The following is an 18,960-nucleotide window of genomic DNA, read 5'->3' on the forward strand; positions in this document are numbered from 1 at the left end:
TTCCTGCTTCCTGTCAGATGGTGCTGGGTCAGATCGAGGAGCACCGACGCAGCCATCAGCCAATCAACATCCCGTTCTTCGACGTGTTCCTGAGGAATCTGTGCCAGGGTGCGTTTGTTTCGTATGTCAGTTTGTCTGAATGCAGGTGGAGGCTGTAGATTAACTGGTGGTGTGTTCAGGGTCCAGCGTGGAGCTGAAGGAGGATAAATGCTGGGAGAAGGTGGAGGTTTCGTCCAATCACCATCGAGCAAACAAACTGACCGACAAGAACCCGAAGACCTACTGGGAGTCCAACGGCTGCACCGGTTCTCACTTCATCAACATCTACATGCACAAAGGAGTCGTTATCAGGTACACCGGTACCACCCGGTTCTGCTACCACTGGTACTGGTTCTGGTTCTGCTGCTACCACTGGTACTAGTACTGGTTCTGGTTCTGCTGGTACCACTGGTACTGGTTCTGGTTCTGGTTCTGCTGATACACTGGTACTAGTACTGGTTCTGGTTCTGCTGGTACCACTGGTACTGGTACTGGTTCTGGTTCTGCTGGTACCACTAGTACTGGTTCTGGTTTTGCTGGTACCACTGGTACTGGTACTGGTTCTGGTTCTGCTAGTAGCAGCGGTACCACTCACATGGGACTCTCTCCTCCGTCTCTGCTCAGACAACTGGCCATCCTGGTCGCCAGTGAGGACTCCAGCTACATGCCGGCCAGGGTTCTGGTTCTGGGAGGAGACGACCCGACCAACATCAACACGGAGCTCAACACGGTGAGTCTGTCCCCCAGAGACAGGGACGTCCTCCTCTCTGTGTCCTCCTCTCCTCCTCTCTGTGTCCTCCTCTCTGTGTCCTCCTCTCAGTGTCCTCCTCTCCTCCTCTCTGTGTCCTCCTCTCAGTGTCCTCCTCTCTGTGTCCTCCTCTCTGTGTCCTCCTCTCTGTGTCCTCCTCTCTGTGTCCTCCTCTCCTCCTCTCTGTGTCCTCCTCTCTGTGTCCTCCTCTCCTCCTCTCTGTGTCCTCCTCTCTGTGTCCTCCTCTCAGTGTCCTCCTCTCTGTGTCCTCAGGTGAACGTGACACCGTCGGCCAGTCGTGTGGTTCTGCTGGAGAACATGACCCGGTTCTGGTCCATTATCCAGATCAGGATCAAGAGATGTCAACAGGTGAGTTCTGCTCCAGTCTTCATTAGTCACCTTCATCAGCAGCTTCCTGACCTCCTCCTCCTCCTCCTCCTCTTCCTCCTCCTCAGGGAGGGATCGATACCCGTGTCCATGGCTTTGAGGTTCTTGGTCCTAAGCCGACGTTCTGGCCCGTGTTCAAGGAGCAGTTGTGTTGTCGGACCTTCTTGTTCTACAGCACCAAGGCTCACACCTGGTGTCAGGAGGTGATGGAGGACCAGACGCAGCTGCTGCAGCTCTTCAACAAGTACGACCTCCTCCTCCTCTTCCTCTGCTTACTCCTCCTCCTCTTCTTCTTCTTCTTCTTCTCTATCTTATTCTTCTTCCTCTCCTTCTCCTCCTCCTCCTCTTCTTGGTTGTCATGGTGTCACTCCTCTTCTTCTCCTTCTTCTTCTTCCTCCTTCTCCTTCTCCTTCTCCTTCTCCTTCTTCTTCTTCTTCTCCTTCTCCTTCTTCTTCTCCTTCTTCTTCTCCTTCTTCTTCTTCTTCTTCTTCTTCTCCTTCTTCTTCTTCTTCTTCTTCTCCTTCTTCTTCTCCTTCTTCTTCTTCTTCTCCTTCTCCTTCTTCTTCTCCTTCTCCTTCTCCTTCTTCTTCTTCTTCTTCTTCCTCCTCCTCTTCTTGGTTGTCATGGTGTCACTCCTCTTCCTCTCTGTGTCAGACTCAACAGTGCTCTGAGACATGAGCAGATGTTTGCAGATCGTTTCCTGCCAGACGCCGAAGCAGCTGAAGCTCTGGGTCGAACCTGCTGGGAGGCTCTGATCACACCTATAGTCCACAGCATCACACACTCAGGTACACGCTCAGGTACACGCTCAGGTACACGCTCAGGTACACGCTCAGGTACACACTCAGGTACACGCCCAGGTACACACTCAGGTACACGCCCAGGTACACACTCAGGTACACGCTCAGGTACACGCTCAGGTACACGCTCAGGTACACGCTCAGGTACACGCTCAGGTACACGCCCAGGTACACGCCCAGGTACACGCTCAGGTACACACTCAGGTACACGCCCAGGTACACGCTCAGGTACACACTCAGGTACACACTCAGGTACACACTCGGCATCACACACTCAGAGGAGGGGTGGAGCCAGGGGAGGGGTGGGGCCAGAGGATGGAGGAGGGGTGGGGCCAGAGGAGGGGTGGAGCCAGATAAGGGAGGAGGGAGTGGGGCCAGAGGCGGGGTGGAGCCAGGGGAGGGATGGAGCCAGGGGAGGTGTGGGGCCAGGGGAGGAGCATGATTAACCTTCTGTCTGATCTAAATCTGATAACTCCCAGAATCCTCGGCGTGCAGTCCTCTGTCCTGGCTGCTCAGCGAGTACCTGGACAACGCAGAGTCAGCCCGCCGCTGTAAGAGTCGGGCGGCCATCTTTAATTCCAGAGTGAGACGTCTCACACACCTGCTGGTCCACGTGGACACGAGCCGAGTGGACGGCGAGGAGCTCAGACCACCGGTCAAGTCAAGTGAGTGATTCTGGTTCATGTGTGGGAGACGGAGACAGAGAGACAGACTGGACAGAGGAGGAGATGGAGACAGAGACAGACTGGACAGAGGAGGGGACAGAGACAGAGTGGACAGAGGAGGAGACAGAGACAGAGTGGACAGAGGAGGGGACAGAGTTTGTCTCTTCAGACCAGTTTCATGTGAATCCAGGTCAGAGTCTGGATCACGTTGAGTCAGACATTACAGAAAACTGTATGGACAGCTTTAGCTCAATGCTAAATGCTAATCCATCGTCCACTCTACAGTTTACATATGTGTCAGTAAAAGGGCTAGTAGCAGCATGCTAGCTTTGGTAGCTAACGCTAACCCTCAGATATTCAGATAGAACCTTCTCGTCTGGCCTCTTTTTATCGTCACATCTTGGTTTTAGCTCGTCATCGTCTTCGTTAACGACATTAACGCTGCAGGCGACGGACTGGAACCTAAATCTGACTCCGCCCACTCTCCTGTTAACAACATGTAAAACAAATGAATGCTGGTCGACCAGAGTGTCTCCTCCTCGTCTCCACTAGTCAGAGGAGTCCCCATACGGGTCGTCTGCTCCTCTGGTTCTAGTGAATGTGAGCTTGGTTGGTTCTGTTGGTTCTGATGGTTCTATGACTGAAGTGGGTTGTTTTGTTTCCAGAAGGCCTGAACAGAAGCAAAGAACTGAAGAGTAAGTGGAGCTGCGTTCAGGTTCTGCTGCCTCTCCTTTCTTTACACTTGGACATTTCATGAGTCCACACGAGGACAGGAAGTGTGGTGGCGTCCCCTGCTGGCCGGAGACACTTTAGTAATGAGTCTCCATGATGTGGACCTTATTGTTAATTGGCCAGACCACCGGGGGGCGCTGCAGTGTAAACTCAGACCCAGCCGAGCTTCCTCCTCCTCGTCTGAACCGACTGAAACCCGTTGACCATCTTTTGTTTCCGTTTGGACGTCCTGTCCTCGTCGTCTCTGACAGGATTTCTTTTCAGGTGGAAAAGAAGCACGGCTTGGTCTTTAGTTTGGCTGCTCGTTTCATTTCCTTCATGTTTCCACCGACTCGTCTTCTTCCTGATAAACAACGTTTTAAACTTTCTTCCAGACGGTAAGGAGGGAAAAAACAAAGATGCCACCTCCTCCTCTTCCTCCTCCTCCTCCTCCTCCTCTTCAGCTAAACCCAAAGTGAAGAGCAGCAGCAGCATCGCAGGCATCGCCCTCTGCTGGCAGGGAGTGGTACAGCGCCAGGTGAGACGCACCGTTGTCTTTTCTTCCTGATGTTGAGTCCAGATGATGATGATGAAGAGTAAACGTGACTCCTCCTCCTCCTCCTCCCCAGGTTAAGAAGTTCCTGGAGTCGAGCTGCAGTCTGCCAGACTTTGTGGAACGTTATCGGGCTCTGTACCTGCGGCTGAAGAACGCCATGGAGGAGCTGTTTGGTCAGCAGACGGCCTTCGTCCTGGCGCTGCGTCACGGCTTCTCTGCTGCGCTGCTGCAGCTCTCCATCCTCAGAGCCATGCATGTGAGTCCTGACGGTGACCTGCTCCACCTCAGAACAACACCACTATATTTAAAATTTTAATAAAAACAGGAACAATCAAAATAAATGAGAAACTAGAGGAGCTACTCTTTCACACAGCACATAGCGTAACAGAGAAAACACTCAACGTTTTTATGTCTCAGTCGTCGTGTCAGAGTTTCTTCTTCTGTCTCAATGTTTCATCAAATCCAAAAACAACTGACGACAAACATAACTGGTCTAGTTTTATTATCTTCTGTCCTTTAGAGTCTATCACATGATTCTACATCAGCTATCAACCACATGGTGACTTGACTGATAGAATCTGAGCCCTGAGCTTTAATTATTTGTCTCCATCTAGTGGTCTAATGGTGGTACTACAGATAATAAACACAACACAGTCATCGAGTAATCAAAGTTAGCTTAGCATTGATATGTAGCAGCTTAGCATTGATATGTAGCAGCTTAGCATTGCTATGTAGCATGCCTTGGTGACTGGTTTCCCTGGGGAGTTCCATGTGTGAACAACATGGAGGAAATCTCCATCTTCTTCTGGATTGTATAATGATCACAATGGTAGAATGTGATGATGTCCAAGCTGACCTGTCCATAGAGACCAGGGTCATATAGAGACCAGGGTCATATAGAGACCAGGGTCATATAGAGACCAGGGTCCACAGAGACCAGGGTCCACGGAGACCAGGTTCAGGAACATGGACCTGATGGTTCTGGATCTAGTCTTCTTAGATGAGTTAACCTGCAGCAGCCTAGGAGCTGAAGAGGTTAAAGATTCAGATTGGTTCTGGTTCTGGTTCTGGTTCTGATGGCTGTCCCTACTGCAGGTGAGCGAGCGTTTTGCTCAGTACATCGATCAGATGATCCAGGCCGGTGGAGCGGCGTCGGGCGGCGTGGAGACTCTGGAGCGGCTGCAGCAGTTCCTGGAGCCGATGCTGTTCCTGTCGGGCCTGGAGCTCGCCAACACCTTCGAGCACTTCTACAGGTCAGAGGTCACCGCACGGTCTTGGTCAGAACCGGCGCCAGCAGGAACCGGTGCTGAAGCTGTCTCTCTGTAGGTACTACCTGGGTGACCGGCTGCTGGCCCGGGGGAACCTGTGGCTGGAGAACGCCGTCGTGGACCAGATTGGCAGCTGCTTCCCGAGTCGCTTCCCTCAGCAGATGTTGAAGAACCTGAGCGAGTCGGCCGAGCTGCAGCAGGAGTTCCACCTGTACCGGCTTCAGCAGCTGGACCGGCACCTGCAAGACCACGACCAGGTCAGAGAGAACCCACAGAACCCTCTGAGGACGGGGACCAATTAGAGTCACAGGAAGTAGAGAAGAAGAAAAGCTGTTCAGAACTAATTAAAACCAAACCGACAGTGACTCTCTGTCTGTCCTCTCTCTGTCCTCTGTCTGTCCTCTGTCTGTCCTCTCCTTGTCTCCATAGATGATGGAGGACGAGTGGGTGGAGTCAGAGGAGGAGGCGGAGGTCCAGGTTCTGGTTCTGTCTCCACGCTGTTGGGCCGTGTCCTCACTATGCTTCCTGGAAGAACCAGCCCAACACTTTCCAGCAGAACTCTGCTCCTACCTGAACCAGTTCACACAGTTCTACTCTCACAGTCAGTACCAGACCCGGTTCTACTCTCACAGCCAGTACCAGACCCGGTTCTACTCTCACAGTCAGTACCAGACCCGGTTCTACTCTCACAGTCAGTACCAGACCCGGTTCTATTCAGTCAGTACCAGACCCGGTTCTATTCACAGTCAGTACCAGACCCGGTTCTACGCAGTCAGTACCAGACCCGGTTCTATTCACAGCCAGTACCAGACCCGGTTCTATTCACTGCCAGTACCAGACCCGGTTCTATTCAGTCAGTACCAGACCCGATTCTGTTCACAGTCGGTACCAGACCCGGTTCTATTCACTGTCAGTACCAGACCCGGTTCTACTCTCAGTCAGTACCAGACCCGGTTCTATTCACAGCCAGTACCAGACCCGGTTCTATTCACTGTGAGTACCAGACCCGGTTCTATTCACAGTCAGTCCCAGACCCGGTTCTATTCACAGCCAGTACCAGACCCGGTTCTACTCTCAGTTAGTACCAGACCCGGTTCTGTTCAGTCAGTACCAGACCCGGTTCTACTCTCAGTTAGTACCAGACCCGGTTCTGTTCAGTCAGTACCAGACCCGGTTCTACTCTCAGTCAGTACCAGACCCGGTTCTATTCACAGCCAGTACCAGGCCCGGTTCTATTCACTGTGAGTACCAGGCCCGGTTCTATTCACTGTGAGTACCAGACCCGGTTCTATTCACTGTGAGTACCAGACCCGGTTCTATTCACAGTCAGTCCCAGACCCGGTTCTATTCACAGCCAGTCCCAGACCCGGTTCTACTCTCAGTCAGTACCAGACCCGGTTCTGTTCAGTCATTAACAGCTAGTGTATGGAAGGAGCTAGCTCTTCTTCTATTGGAACACAACCGCTTCTCTGATGGTTCACTGCTGGTTCTGGTTCTGTCTTAGTCCTCTGATGGTTCTGTGCTGGTTCTGGTTCTGTCTTAGTCCTCTGATGGTTCTGTGCTGGTTCTGGTTCTGTCTTAGTCCTCTGATGGTTCTGTGCTGGTTCTGGTTCTGTCTTAGTCCTCTGATGGTTCTGTGCTGGTTCTGGTTTTGTCTTATTCCTCTGATGGTTCTGTGCTGGTTCTGGTTCTGTGTGCAGGTCAGTCCATGTTTGGTCTCAGTCACTCGAAGCCTCGTCGGCTGCAGTGGACCTGGTTGGGTCACGCTGAGCTTCAGTTCGGCTGTTGGACGCTTCACGTCTCCACGCTGCAGATGTTCATCCTGCTGCACTTCAACGTCCACCAGGTCTCCGTCTCTCTGTCTCTCTGTCTCTGTCGTTGGAGACGTGTCCAGATGTTGATCAGCTGTGTGTCTTTCAGGAGGTGGACGTCCAGTCTCTAATGGAGACGACCGGTCTGTCCTCTGCCGTCCTGCTTCACGCTCTGCAGCCTCTGATCGGAGACGGAGGACCTCTGTCCTGCAGCCACATGGACCAACCCAGCCGAGGTCAGAAACACGCAATCACGGGCACACAAGCCACGCCCCCTCCTCCTTCTGACCCCGCCCACCTCTGCTCTCAGGTGTGCTGCAGTTGAACCAGCAGGTGGCGTCTCGCAGCCTGGATGGCGTCCCCACGTCCGTCCACCTGCTGCCCAGACAGACGTACCTGAACGTGGACGAGGACGCTGCCAGCACGCTGGAGAGGAAGAGGAACTACGTCTACTGTCTGATCGTCCACATCATGAAGCAGGAGAAGGAGATGCACATCGACAACCTGGTCTTCAAGGTCAGGGTCAGGGTCTGGGTCTAGGTCTAGGACAACCAGCTGGTCAGGAGACGTTTAAAACATGGGCTGGGCCACGTGTTACTAACACATTCATTCATTCATTAACTGAATACACAACAGGAGGGGCGGGATGCTGGGCGTCATCACACGTCTCAGCCAATGACAGCGTTTGGGGGTGGGCCTAAGACTGCTGCAGCGTCCACATGGGACAGAACGATGGAGGAATGTCCCGACCTTCACGAGAGCTCAATTATATCTGATTTGATTACAATAATGTTTAAGACGTATTAGAGCTGCAACTGCTACACCTTACTACACCTTACTGCTACACCTTACTGCTACACCTTACTGCTACACCCTACTGCTGCACCCTACTGCTGCCCCCTACTGCTGCACCCTACTCCTGCACCTTACTGCTACACCCTACCGCTGCCCCCTACCGCTGCCCCCTACCGCTGCACCCTACCGCTGCACCTTACTGCTGCACCCTACCGCTGCACCTTACTCCTGCACCTTACTCCTGCCCCCTACCGCTGCACCTTACTGCTGCACCCTACCGCTGCACCTTACTCCTGCACCTTACTCCTGCACCTTACTCCTGCACCTTACCGCTGCCCCCTACCGCTGCACCTTACTCCTGCACCTTACTCCTGCACCTTACTGCTGCACCTTACTGCTGCCTCCTACCGCTGCCTCCTACCGCTGGAGCATACCGCTGCACCTTACTCCTGCACCTTACTCCTGCACCTTACTCCTGCACCTTACCGCTGCACCTTACCGCTGCACCTTACCGCTGCACCCTACTCCTGCACCCTACTGCTGCCTCCTACCGCTGCCTCCTACCGCTGCACCTTACTCCTGCACCTTACTCCTGCACCTTACTGCTGCCTCCTACCGCTGCACCTTACTCCTGCACCTTACTCCTGCACCTTACTCCTGCACCTTACTGCTGCCTCCTACCGCTGCCTCCTACCGCTGCACCCTACCGCTGCACCTTACTCCTGCACCTTACTCCTGCACCTTACTGCTGCCTCCTACCGCTGCACCTTACTCCTGCACCTTACTCCTGCGCCTTACTCCTGCGCCTTACTCCTGCGCCTTACTCCTGCGCCCTACCGCTGCACCCTACCGCTGCACCCTACCGCTGCACCTTACTCCTGCGCCTTACTCCTGCGCCTTACTCCTGCACCCTACCGCTGCACCCTACCGCTGCACCCTACCGCTGCACCTTACTCCTGAACCTTACTCCTGAATCTTACTCCTGCACCCTACCGCTGCACCTTACTGCTGCACCTTAATAGTAACTACAGCAGAACCGTTAAAATTAAAGGACACCATACGTAACTTAACACTTCATTATTGATCCTGATTAAAACTTGACATCGTTGCCCAGCACTATCACAACAACATCAAGGATCATGGGAAATGTAGTTCTATGGTTACGTTTGAGCATGTGTGGTTGCCATGGCGCCCTCCGCTGGTGGGACTCATGTGGACCGTGTCTTCCAGGTTCTGGACTCGTGTCAGAAGCAGGAAGCGTCTCGGTCTCGTGGAGGCTTCAGCTGCAGCACCGGCGACGTCCTGTCCTGCATCATGCACGTCATCAGCAGAGGCTGCATCCGTCGCCATGACGACAACCCACACATTGTCGAGTTCCTGCCTGAGGACCCGTCCACGCCGCAGAAAGGCCACGCCCAGTTCTCCTTCAGCCGGGCCGATGCCAGGGAGGACGGCGTTGCAGACATCAGGTGTTTATTGATGATCAGCTGATTGGTCACATGGTCACTGCAGCTTCATTTAACTGAAACCTCCATGAATGCTGGAGAGAGCTTTTCAAAATAAAACCACCTCATTCAACTTTCTCTCTCTCTGTCCCTGTGTCTGTGTCTCTGTGTCTCTCTCTGTCTCTCTGTCCCTGTTCCTCTACCTGTCCCTGTGTCTTTCTGTTCCTGTGTCTCTCTGTTCCTGTCTCTGTCTCTGTGTCTCTCTCTGTCTCTCTGTCCCTCTCTCTATTCCTGTGTCTCTCTGTCCTTGTACCTGTCTCTGTCCCTGTGTCTGTCCCTGTGTCTGTTCCTGTCTCTGTTCCTGTCCTTGTCCCTGTCCCTGTCTCTGTCTCCATGTCTCAGCCTGGTCGCGGCCTCCCAGCATTTTGAGGACGGAGTTCTGGATGCGGTTCTGTTCTCGATGGGTCGGACGATGACGCAGGAAGAAGTCCGTCAGCTGATGCAGAGGACGGTCCAACAGGTCAGTGAGGACATGAATAGGTCGTCATGGTTACGTCCAGAGGTGGCAAGTAACGAAGTACAAATACTTCGTTACTGTACTTAAGTAGATTTTTCAGGTATCTGTACTTTACTTGAGTATTTCTTTTTCTGACGACTTTTTACTTTTACTCCCTACATTTCTACACAAGTATCTGTACTTTCTACTCCTTACATTTGAAAAACAGGCTCGTTACTTTTTTAACCTCCACGGATGACAAGACGTAAAAGACGTGACATGATCGGACATGACTAGAGCATCGGGCTAGAGAAGGAAAGTCGAAGATGCGCTTCCTGTGTTCTTCTTCTACTGTTTTGAACAGGCAGCCTGTTGATTAGTTTGAGCTCTGCTGCCACCTAGTGACTGGAGGCTGGTTTATCGTTCAAGCATCAATAGAGACGTTAATACTGAAAGTCCACCTGACCCCACTATTTGAGAACTATTGGTCTAATGTGAAAAAACAAATTCATGTATGGTGTGGTTTCTGTTGCTATCATTAGCTTTTTGAGGATTTTTTGGAAGCTAGTTTACAACGTTAGCAATGCTATGGAAACCCATCGTTTTGATAGTTTATAGCTAACACTAGCTAGCGGTTTAAAAACAACAACCGAGTAATCCTCAATTTATTATTAAAAATGATCCAGATGTTCATGCAGGACCTCTGGTCAATTCAGTCTAGATTATTCTGATAGAACTTTTTCATTTTGCAAAATTATCTACGGATGAATAGTTTCATTAATAGCAAAAAATAATTTTTACTTTTTACTTAAGTACATTTCAGAGCCTGTACTTTCTTACTTTTACTTGAGTAAAGGAGTTGAATCAGTACTTTTACTTTTACCAGAGTATTTTTTTAGACAAGTATCCATACTTTTACTTAAGTACAGAATGTGAATACTTTTGACACCTCTGGTTACGTCTGACGCCTCGGGTCAGTCAAGTCAGACGTGGACAACAACTGTCTCCGTCCCCTCAGGTCTCGGGGACCCTGAGTCTGGACCTGGACCGGGCTGAGCACCTCCTGGTCCACTGCCGGTGGAACGTGGATCTCCTGGTCCAACGCTACAGCGACGACCCGGACGCCGTCATCATGGCCGCAGGACTCAAGAGCAGGAACCCTCAGCCGCCACCAAGCCCCGCCTCCTCCTGCCCCGTGTGCCTGAGCCCCAGGTCCGAGGCCACAGAACCGGTCCCCTGTCTGAGCTGCATGCACTACTGCTGCCGGGTGAGTTCTGGTCCTGGTCCTGATGGTGTGTGGGTGTGTCTCCTGGTCCTGGTTGTGACGGTGTGTGGGTGTGTCCCCTGGTCCTGACGGCCTGTGTCTCTCCAGTCCTGCTGGCAGGAGTACCTGACGGCCCGGATCGAACAGAACCTGGTGATGAACTGTAACTGTCCAATCACAGACTGCCAGGCCCAGCCCACCTCCCAGTTCTTCCTCAGCATCCTGACCGACAAGGACACTGTCGCCAAGGTAACGCCTCTCAGCCAAGCTCACCTCTGGGCCCGTCCTGCGTCCTCTGACCCGTGTCCTGTGTCCTCAGTATGAGAGTGCCTTGCTCAGAGGCTACGTGGAGTGCTGCTCCAACCTGACGTGGTGCACCAACCCTCAGGGCTGCGACCAGATCCTGTGTAAAGAGAACATGGGCAGCATGGGGACATGCTCCAAGTGCTGCTGGACGTCCTGCTTCAGCTGCAACTTCCCAGAGGTCTGTCCCTGCATGTCCCTGCATGTCTCTGTCTCTGAATAGATTACAGCAGAAAGTCTTTATTGTCCCAGTTTGATTTTCAACAGCCACATTGATAGAAACATAGAAAGTTATCACGTATGTAGCTGACAGGTCCAGGACATGGTCTACAGCTACACCCCAGCTACACCCCAGATACACCTCAGCTACACCCCAGATACACCCCAGATACACCTCAGCTACACCCCAGATACACCCCAGATACACCTCAGCTACACCCCAGCTACACCCCAGATACACCTCAGCTACACCCCAGATACACCTCAGCTACACCTCAGTTATACCTCAGCTACACCCCAGATACACCCCAGCTACACCCCAGATACACCTCAGCTACACCCCAGCTACACCCCAGATACACCTCAGCTACACCCCAGCTACACCCCAGATACACCTCAGCTACACCCCAGATACACCTCAGCTACACCCCAGTTATACCCCAGCTACACCCCAGATACACCTCAGCTACACCCCAGATACACCCCAGCTACACCTCAGCTACACCTCAGCTACACCTCAGTTATACCTCAGCTACACCCCAGCTACACCCCAGATACACCTCAGCTACACCCCAGATACACCCCAGATACACCTCAGCTACACCTCAGCTACACCTCAGCTACACCCCAGATACACCCCAGATACACCTCAGCTACACCCCAGATACACCTCAGCTACACCCCAGATACACCTCAGATACACCCCAGATACACCTCAGCTACACCTCAGCTACACCTCAGCTACACCTCAGCTACACCCCAGATACACCCCAGATACACCTCAGCTACACCTCAGCTACACCCCAGCTATACTTTGACTGATTTCCAGTATTCTTCAGTGAGCCAAGGTTTATTATTTAGGTGTGTTGTGATTGTCTTCCTGGGGTTGATCAAGTGTTTCCAGAGACAGTGACGGTCAGCTCGTGTCATGAAGACGTCCCAGTTGGCGCTGCTGTTAGAAGACATCCAGCTGCTGAACCTCTGTGTGTCCCACTCGTCCTTGATGATGCTCAGAAGACTTAGACTTGTGTGGCCCTTTATAGTCCAGCACCTGACCACGTCTTGTAGGACAGGTTACATCCTGGTAAAGGTGACCCAGGGACGTTTTAAGACAGGTAGCAGGTCATTGTGAGGGCTACAGGTAGATTCCCTCAAGCACACGCCCCCTCCCTGGTCCTCTGTGAGTCACCATGGACCTGGACAGGTTGACTGAAGCCATCAAAGCTCAGTAGACTCCGGTTCTACCCTAACGTATGCCTGAAGCTCTGAAGCTCCTCCATTTTGTTTCTCAGCGACTGAGGATAATAGAGAGAGTGGGAGGTGGTGCAGCCCGAGTTTACCCCCCGCCCCCCTCAGATCCACGTTTATCTGCATCAACAGATCAGACGCTCACAGCGCCAGTATTACTCCATCTGTTTGTCTCTGTCTCTGAATGTCTCTGCTAGCATCCAGCTAACATGTGCTAACATGCCCCCCCCCCCAGGCTCACTACCCAGCCAGCTGCAGCCACATGTCCCAGTGGATGGATGATGGAGGGTTCTATGAAGGGATGAACATGGAGGCTCAGAGCAAACATCTGGCCAAGCTCATCTCCAAACGCTGCCCCAGCTGCCAGGCCCAGATCGAGAAGAACGAGGGCTGCCTGCAGTACGTCAGCTGGGAGCGATGAAGAGGAGGGGGGGGGGGGCGGTGTAGGGGGGGGTGGTGGTGAGGAGGGGGGTGGTGGTGGTGAAGAGGAGGGTGGTGGTGGTGGTGAAGAGGAGGAGGAGGAGGGGGGTGAAGAGGAGGAGGAGGAGGGGGGTGAAGAGGAGGAGGAGGAGGGGGGTGGTGAAGGGGGGGGGTGGTGAAGAGGAGGAGGAGGAGGAGGAGGGGGGTGGTGAAGAGGAGGGTGGTGGTGAAGAGGAGGAGGAGGAGGAGGAGGGGGGTGAAGAGGAGGAGGAGGAGGGGGGTGGTGAAGAGGAGGGTGGTGGTGAAGAGGAGGAGGAGGAGGAGGGGGGGGAGGAGGGTCGTGGTGGTGAAGAGGAGGGTGGTGGTGATGAAGATGACGATGATGATGATGATGATGATGATGATGATGATGATGATGAAGATCTCTCTGTCTGTCCTCAGCATGACCTGTGCCAAGTGTAACCACGGTTTCTGCTGGCGCTGTCTGAAACCATGGAAACCAACTCACAAAGATTACTACAACTGCTCCGCCATGGTTGGTTCACAGTCACATGATCACATGAGCTCGTCCAATCAGAGACGAGCAACAGTTTATCAACAGTGGATCTGATTGGTCATGACTGTCTTTAGTGTGTCTGGTTTGTGAGACGTTGTAACTCGTTGACGTCTCTGTTGCTGCAGGTCAGCAAAGCAGCGCGACAGGAGAAGAAGTTCCAGGATTATAACGAGAGATGCACCTTCCACCACCAGGCCAAGGTTGTTAATGCTGCAGCAGCATGTCCGTTAGCTGCATGCTAACCGTTAGCTGCATGCTGTCCGTTAGCTGCATGCTAACCGTTAGCTGCATGCTAACCGTTGAACGTTTCCTGTTGCAGGACTTTGCCATCAACCTGGAGAACAAGGTGTCGTCCATCAACGAAGCTCTGCAGATGAAGGCTCTGACCTTCGTCATCGACGCCTGTAAAGTCCTGGCTCAGGCTCGGAAGGTATCTGGATCTTTGTCGTCCTCAGAGACGGGTCTCTGGGGGGATGCAGACAGTGACGTGTCCTCTGTCCTCAGGTGCTGGCCTACTCCTGCGTCTACAGCTACTACAACCAGGAGACGGAGAAGATGGACGTGATGGAGCAGCAGACCGAGGCTCTGGACCTGCACACCAACGCCCTGCAGATCCTGCTGGGTGAGGCTCAGCGTCACCGTCCACCAGGAGACGCCAGTCATTTCGGACCTGGTCTCACCGTGTGTCCTGGTTTCTGTCCTCAGAGGAAACGTTGCTGCAGTGCACTGACCTGGCCTCATGTGTCCGGCTGCTGAAACCAGAACACCTGAACACCGGGCTGGAGCTGATCCGACGCATCCAGGAGCGCCTGCTGGCCATCCTGCAGCACTCCACCCAGGTACCCCTGACGCCGGTCTGACGCCGGTCTGACGCCGGTCTGAAACCAGATTGAAACCAGATTGAAACCAGTCTCTCAGTTAAACCATTTAGACTCCCGTGTGGTGGTCTGGTCCTGGTGTCTCTTATCAGCTGATCAGTGTCTCTGTGTCGTCCAGGACTTCAGGGTTGGATATCAGTCCAAGAGCCAGGAACCAGAATCTACTCAGACGTCCAACCTGTCCAACAACAGCGACGCCAACAAAGTGTGAGTACCACACCGCTGACCTTTCATGTAAGACGTGTCTCTGTCCCGCTTCCGTCCAGCAGCCAGTAATCTGGTCTCCTTCTGGTCCAGGTCCAAGTCGGAACGGGCGTCGGACTCTGGAGACTCCGACAATAACAACTACACAGGCGAAGGTGGGGAGGAGGCCGAGGACGACGACGACGAGTACGATGAAGAGTACGTCCCCGAGTGGCACGAGGACTACGATGAGGACGACATTGATGAGGACGATTTCTTCTCCGACGATGACGAGTCAGAAAACCTGGAGAGGGACTTCGGTCCCTTCGACTGATCTGGACTGAGCACAGGACACCTCGGGGGAGAGAGTGAAGGCGACTCGGACGCTAACGAGGCCCCGCCCCCTCCTTACGATCTGACGCCACCCGAGGACGTCGGGCACAACGGGAGACGATCAGAGAGACGTCCTCCTGCGCCTGGACACCCCCACCCTCCCAAACACAGCTGCACCTGCTTTTCACATCTGTAATTCACCGTCTGTGTTTTCGTTGGTTCAGAGGACGGGCGACGAGACGGGCGACGAGACGGACACGAGTTCTGAGTTCAACGTTTGAATCCTGAGAAAAGTCTTAGTTTGGTCTTTAGATGATAAATTAAGTCAAATATTTGACTTGTTTCTGTGTTTATTCATTCACTCAGCTCTGAAACCAGTCTAAACCAGTCTAAACCAGTCTGAAACCAGATTAAACCAGTCTAAACCAGATTAAACCAGTCTGAAATCTGATTAAACCAGACTGAAACCAGTCTGAAACCAGATTAAACCAGATTAAACCAGTCTGAAACCTGATTAAACCAGATTAAACCAGTCTGAAACCTGATTAAACCAGTCTGAAGCTTTCAAAGCATTTTATTATTTGTCTCACGTTACGATTTAACGTTTAATCGATGAATCTCTTAACCGGTTTCGTCCCGTTGCATCCCACCGTCTCTTCTGTAGCGGACCACCTTGGTTCTGGTTCTGGTTCTGGTTCTGGGTGGTTTCCTTGTTGTTTCTTGCTGCTGCTGCTTTGGTTTCTGCCTGCGACGAAGGGAAAGTGGATCCGCAGTCGGACTGTTTCTCTCGTCCTGACACGTCTCATGTTCTGCCTCCATGTTTCTGACGGAGGACGCCTTCATTTAAAAATAAAAACTCCACATTTAGTTTTTTTATGCTTTGAAGAGTTGGACGTTTCTATGCATCTGAAGAAAGACTGACGGGAGGAATCCTCGAGTATCACTGCAATAACCGATCGTCACTCGCTAGCAAAGACGCCCCCTGCTGTTCTCTGTCTGTAAGGACGTCTGATGGAGGACATCGTCCCGCTTCCTGTTCTGCTGTAATTTGACAGATCCTATATTCATATTGTTGTTCTATGATGTTTCTTTGTTGGAGTCGAGCGACTCAAGCTGAACTAAATAAAAGCTTTTTCTGCTACGATGCACGATGACTCTCTTCCTCCCAGATCAGCTGATCAGGAAACAGACGTGTTCAGGGTCACGACCTCTGCATCCAGCCGCAGGTCAGATGTGTTCAGGGTCACGACCTCTGCGTCCAGCAGCGGGTCAGACGTGTTCAGGGTCACGACCTCTGCGTCCAGCAGCAGGTCAGACGTGTTCAGGGTCACGACCTCTGCGTCCAGCCGCAGGTCAGACGTGTTCAGGGTCACGACCTCTGCGTCCAGCAGCGGGTCAGACGTGTTCAGGGTCACGACCTCTGCGTCCAGCAGCAGGTCAGACGTGTTCAGGGTCACGACCTCTGCGTCCAGCCGCAGGTCAGACGTGTTCAGGGTCACGACCTCTGCGTCCAGCCGCAGGTCAGACGTGTTCAGGGTCACGACCTCTGCGTCCAGCCGCAGGTCAGACGTGTTCAGGGTCACGACCTCTGCGTCCAGCAGCAGGTCAGACGTGTTCAGGGTCACGACCTCTGCGTCCAGCCGCAGGTCAGACGTGTTCAGGGTCACGACCTCTGCGTCCAGCCGCAGGTCAGACGTGTTCAGGGTCACGACCTCTGCGTCCAGCTGCAGGTCAGACGTGTTCAGGGTCACGACCTCTGCGTCCAGCCGCAGGTCAGACGTGTTCAGGGTCACGACCTCTGCGTCCAGCCGCAGGTCAGACGTGTTCAGGGTCGTGACCTCTGCTCTCCTTCAAAATAAAAAAATAAATCAGTTCAGAAGCTGCCTGAGAAAATGTCTGATTATAGGGTCATAACAAATCTGCATCCCATAGTGTGGCTCACTGTATCCATGGCAACGTTATACTTCCTGTTTGTGGAAATACAGATTTCCATCAATATTTAAACTGGACAGACATTAATGTCTTTAAGCTGTAACAATAAATAAATGAGGATTTTATTGACTCAACTCTGGAGATCGGTCTGAAACCACTTTGGTTCCAACATGGCCGACACGTGTCCTCACAGGGGAAAGGACTTTCAGCTTCTATGAGTTTTATTTTTTTATTGAAATAAGTGAAATAAACTCTGACGTTTGTTAAGTATTTTTAGTGAGATAGTTTGGTCCTCCTGAAGAAGGAGAACCCTATAGATCACTGAAGGAGAACCTCATAAATCACTGAAGGAGAACCTCATAGATCACTGTATATCACTGAAGGAGAACCCTGTATATCACTGAAGGAGAACCCTGTATATCACTGAAGGAGAACCTCTTAGATCACTGAAGGAGAACCTCTTAGATCACTGAAGGAGAACCTCATAGATCACTGAAGGAGAACCCTGTAGATCACTGAAGGAGAATCCTGTAGATCACTGAAGGAGAACCTCATAGATCACTGAAAGGAGAACCCTGTATATCACTGAAGGAGAACCCTGTATATCACTGAAGGAGAACCCTATAGATCACTGAAGGAGAACCCTGTATATCACTGAAAGGAGAACCCTGTAGATCACTGAAGGAGAACCACTTAGATCACTGAAAGGAGAACCCTGTAGGCCTATATCACTGAAGGAGAACCCTGTATATCACTGAAGGAGAACCTCATAAATCACTGAAGGAGAACCCTGTATATCACTGAAGGAGAACCCTGTATATCACTGAAGGAGAACCTCATAAATCACTGAAGGAGAACCTCATATATCACTGAAGGAGAACCCTGTAGATCACTGAAGGAGAACCCTGTATATCACTGAAGGAGAACCTCTTAGATCACTGAAGGAGAACCCTGTATATCACTGAAGGAGAACCTCTTAGATCACTGAAAGGAGAACCGTGTATATCACTGAAGGAGAACCCTGTATATCACTGAAAGGAGAACTCTGTATATCACTGAAGGAGAACCTCTTAGATCACTGAAAGGAGAACCCTGTATATCACTGAAAGGAGAACTCTGTATATCACTGAAGGAGAACCCTGTATATCACTGAAGGAGAACCCTGTAGATCACTGAAAGGAGAACCCTGTATATCACTGAAGGAGAACCCTGTAGATCACTGAAGGAGAACCCTGTATATCACTGAAGGAGAACCCTGTAGATCACTGAAGGAGAACCCTGTATATCACTGAAAGGAGAACCCTGTATATCACTGAAAGGAGAACCCTGTATATCACTGAAGGAGAACCCTGTATATCACTGAAGGAGAACCTCATAAATCACTGAAGGAGAACCTCATATATCACTGAAGGAGAACCACTTAGATCACTGAAAGGAGAACCCTGTATATCACTGAAGGAGAACCCTGTAGATCACTGAAGGAGAACCCTGTATATCACTGAAAGGAGAACCCTGTATATCACTGAAGGAGAACCCTGTATATCACTGAAAGGAGAACCCTGTATATCACTGAAAGGAGAACCCTGTATATCACTGAAGGAGAACCCTGTATATCACTGAAGGAGAACCTCATAAATCACTGAAGGAGAACCTCATATATCACTGAAGGAGAACCCTGTATATCACTGAAAGGAGAACCCTGTAGATCACTGAAGGAGAACCCTGTATATCACTGAAAGGATAACCCTGTATATCACTGAAAGGAGAACCCTGTAGATCACTGAAGGAGAACCCTGTATATCACTGAAAGGAGAACCCTGTATATCACTGAAAGGAGAACCCTGTATATCACTGAAGGAGAACCCTGTAGATCACTGAAGGAGAACCCTGTATATCACTGAAG

The 18,960-nt window shown here is 51.8% G+C and overlaps 1 protein-coding gene across 8 annotated transcripts in view; it reads left to right on the plus strand.

The window, feature by feature from the left end:
• cul9 (cullin 9) overlaps positions 1–16,271 on the plus strand; it is a 32,053-nt gene extending 15,782 nt beyond the window's left edge. For 2 of the 8 annotated variants that reach the window (XM_084561669.1, XM_084561672.1), the window contains 29 exons: positions 18–108; positions 180–351; positions 664–769; positions 1,061–1,156; positions 1,243–1,418; positions 1,829–1,962; positions 2,454–2,639; positions 3,305–3,334; positions 3,746–3,888; positions 3,980–4,162; positions 5,002–5,159; positions 5,233–5,431; positions 5,604–5,865; positions 6,875–7,020; positions 7,095–7,221; positions 7,296–7,501; positions 9,011–9,249; positions 9,628–9,745; positions 10,740–10,988; positions 11,094–11,234; positions 11,305–11,469; positions 12,991–13,154; positions 13,617–13,710; positions 13,857–13,931; positions 14,051–14,161; positions 14,236–14,353; positions 14,437–14,570; positions 14,728–14,816; positions 14,907–16,271. In XM_084561669.1, coding sequence (XP_084417795.1) covers positions 18–108; positions 180–351; positions 664–769; positions 1,061–1,156; positions 1,243–1,418; positions 1,829–1,962; positions 2,454–2,639; positions 3,305–3,334; positions 3,746–3,888; positions 3,980–4,162; positions 5,002–5,159; positions 5,233–5,431; positions 5,604–5,865; positions 6,875–7,020; positions 7,095–7,221; positions 7,296–7,501; positions 9,011–9,249; positions 9,628–9,745; positions 10,740–10,988; positions 11,094–11,234; positions 11,305–11,469; positions 12,991–13,154; positions 13,617–13,710; positions 13,857–13,931; positions 14,051–14,161; positions 14,236–14,353; positions 14,437–14,570; positions 14,728–14,816; positions 14,907–15,126 — 4,332 coding nt within the window. In that variant the 3' untranslated portion in view covers positions 15,127–16,271. The remainder of the gene's footprint in view (positions 1–17; positions 109–179; positions 352–663; positions 770–1,060; positions 1,157–1,242; positions 1,419–1,828; positions 1,963–2,453; positions 2,640–3,304; positions 3,335–3,745; positions 3,889–3,979; positions 4,163–5,001; positions 5,160–5,232; positions 5,432–5,603; positions 5,866–6,874; positions 7,021–7,094; positions 7,222–7,295; positions 7,502–9,010; positions 9,250–9,627; positions 9,746–10,739; positions 10,989–11,093; positions 11,235–11,304; positions 11,470–12,990; positions 13,155–13,616; positions 13,711–13,856; positions 13,932–14,050; positions 14,162–14,235; positions 14,354–14,436; positions 14,571–14,727; positions 14,817–14,906) is intronic. The other 6 variants (XM_084561673.1, XM_084561675.1, XM_084561674.1 and 3 more) reach the window with 4 other exon arrangements.
• Positions 16,272–18,960: the final 2,689 nt, after the last annotated feature.

The sequence above is a fragment of the Chelon labrosus genome, assembly GCF_963514085.1.
Source record: "Chelon labrosus genome assembly, chromosome: 15".
NCBI classification, from domain to species: domain Eukaryota; kingdom Metazoa; phylum Chordata; class Actinopteri; order Mugiliformes; family Mugilidae; genus Chelon; species Chelon labrosus.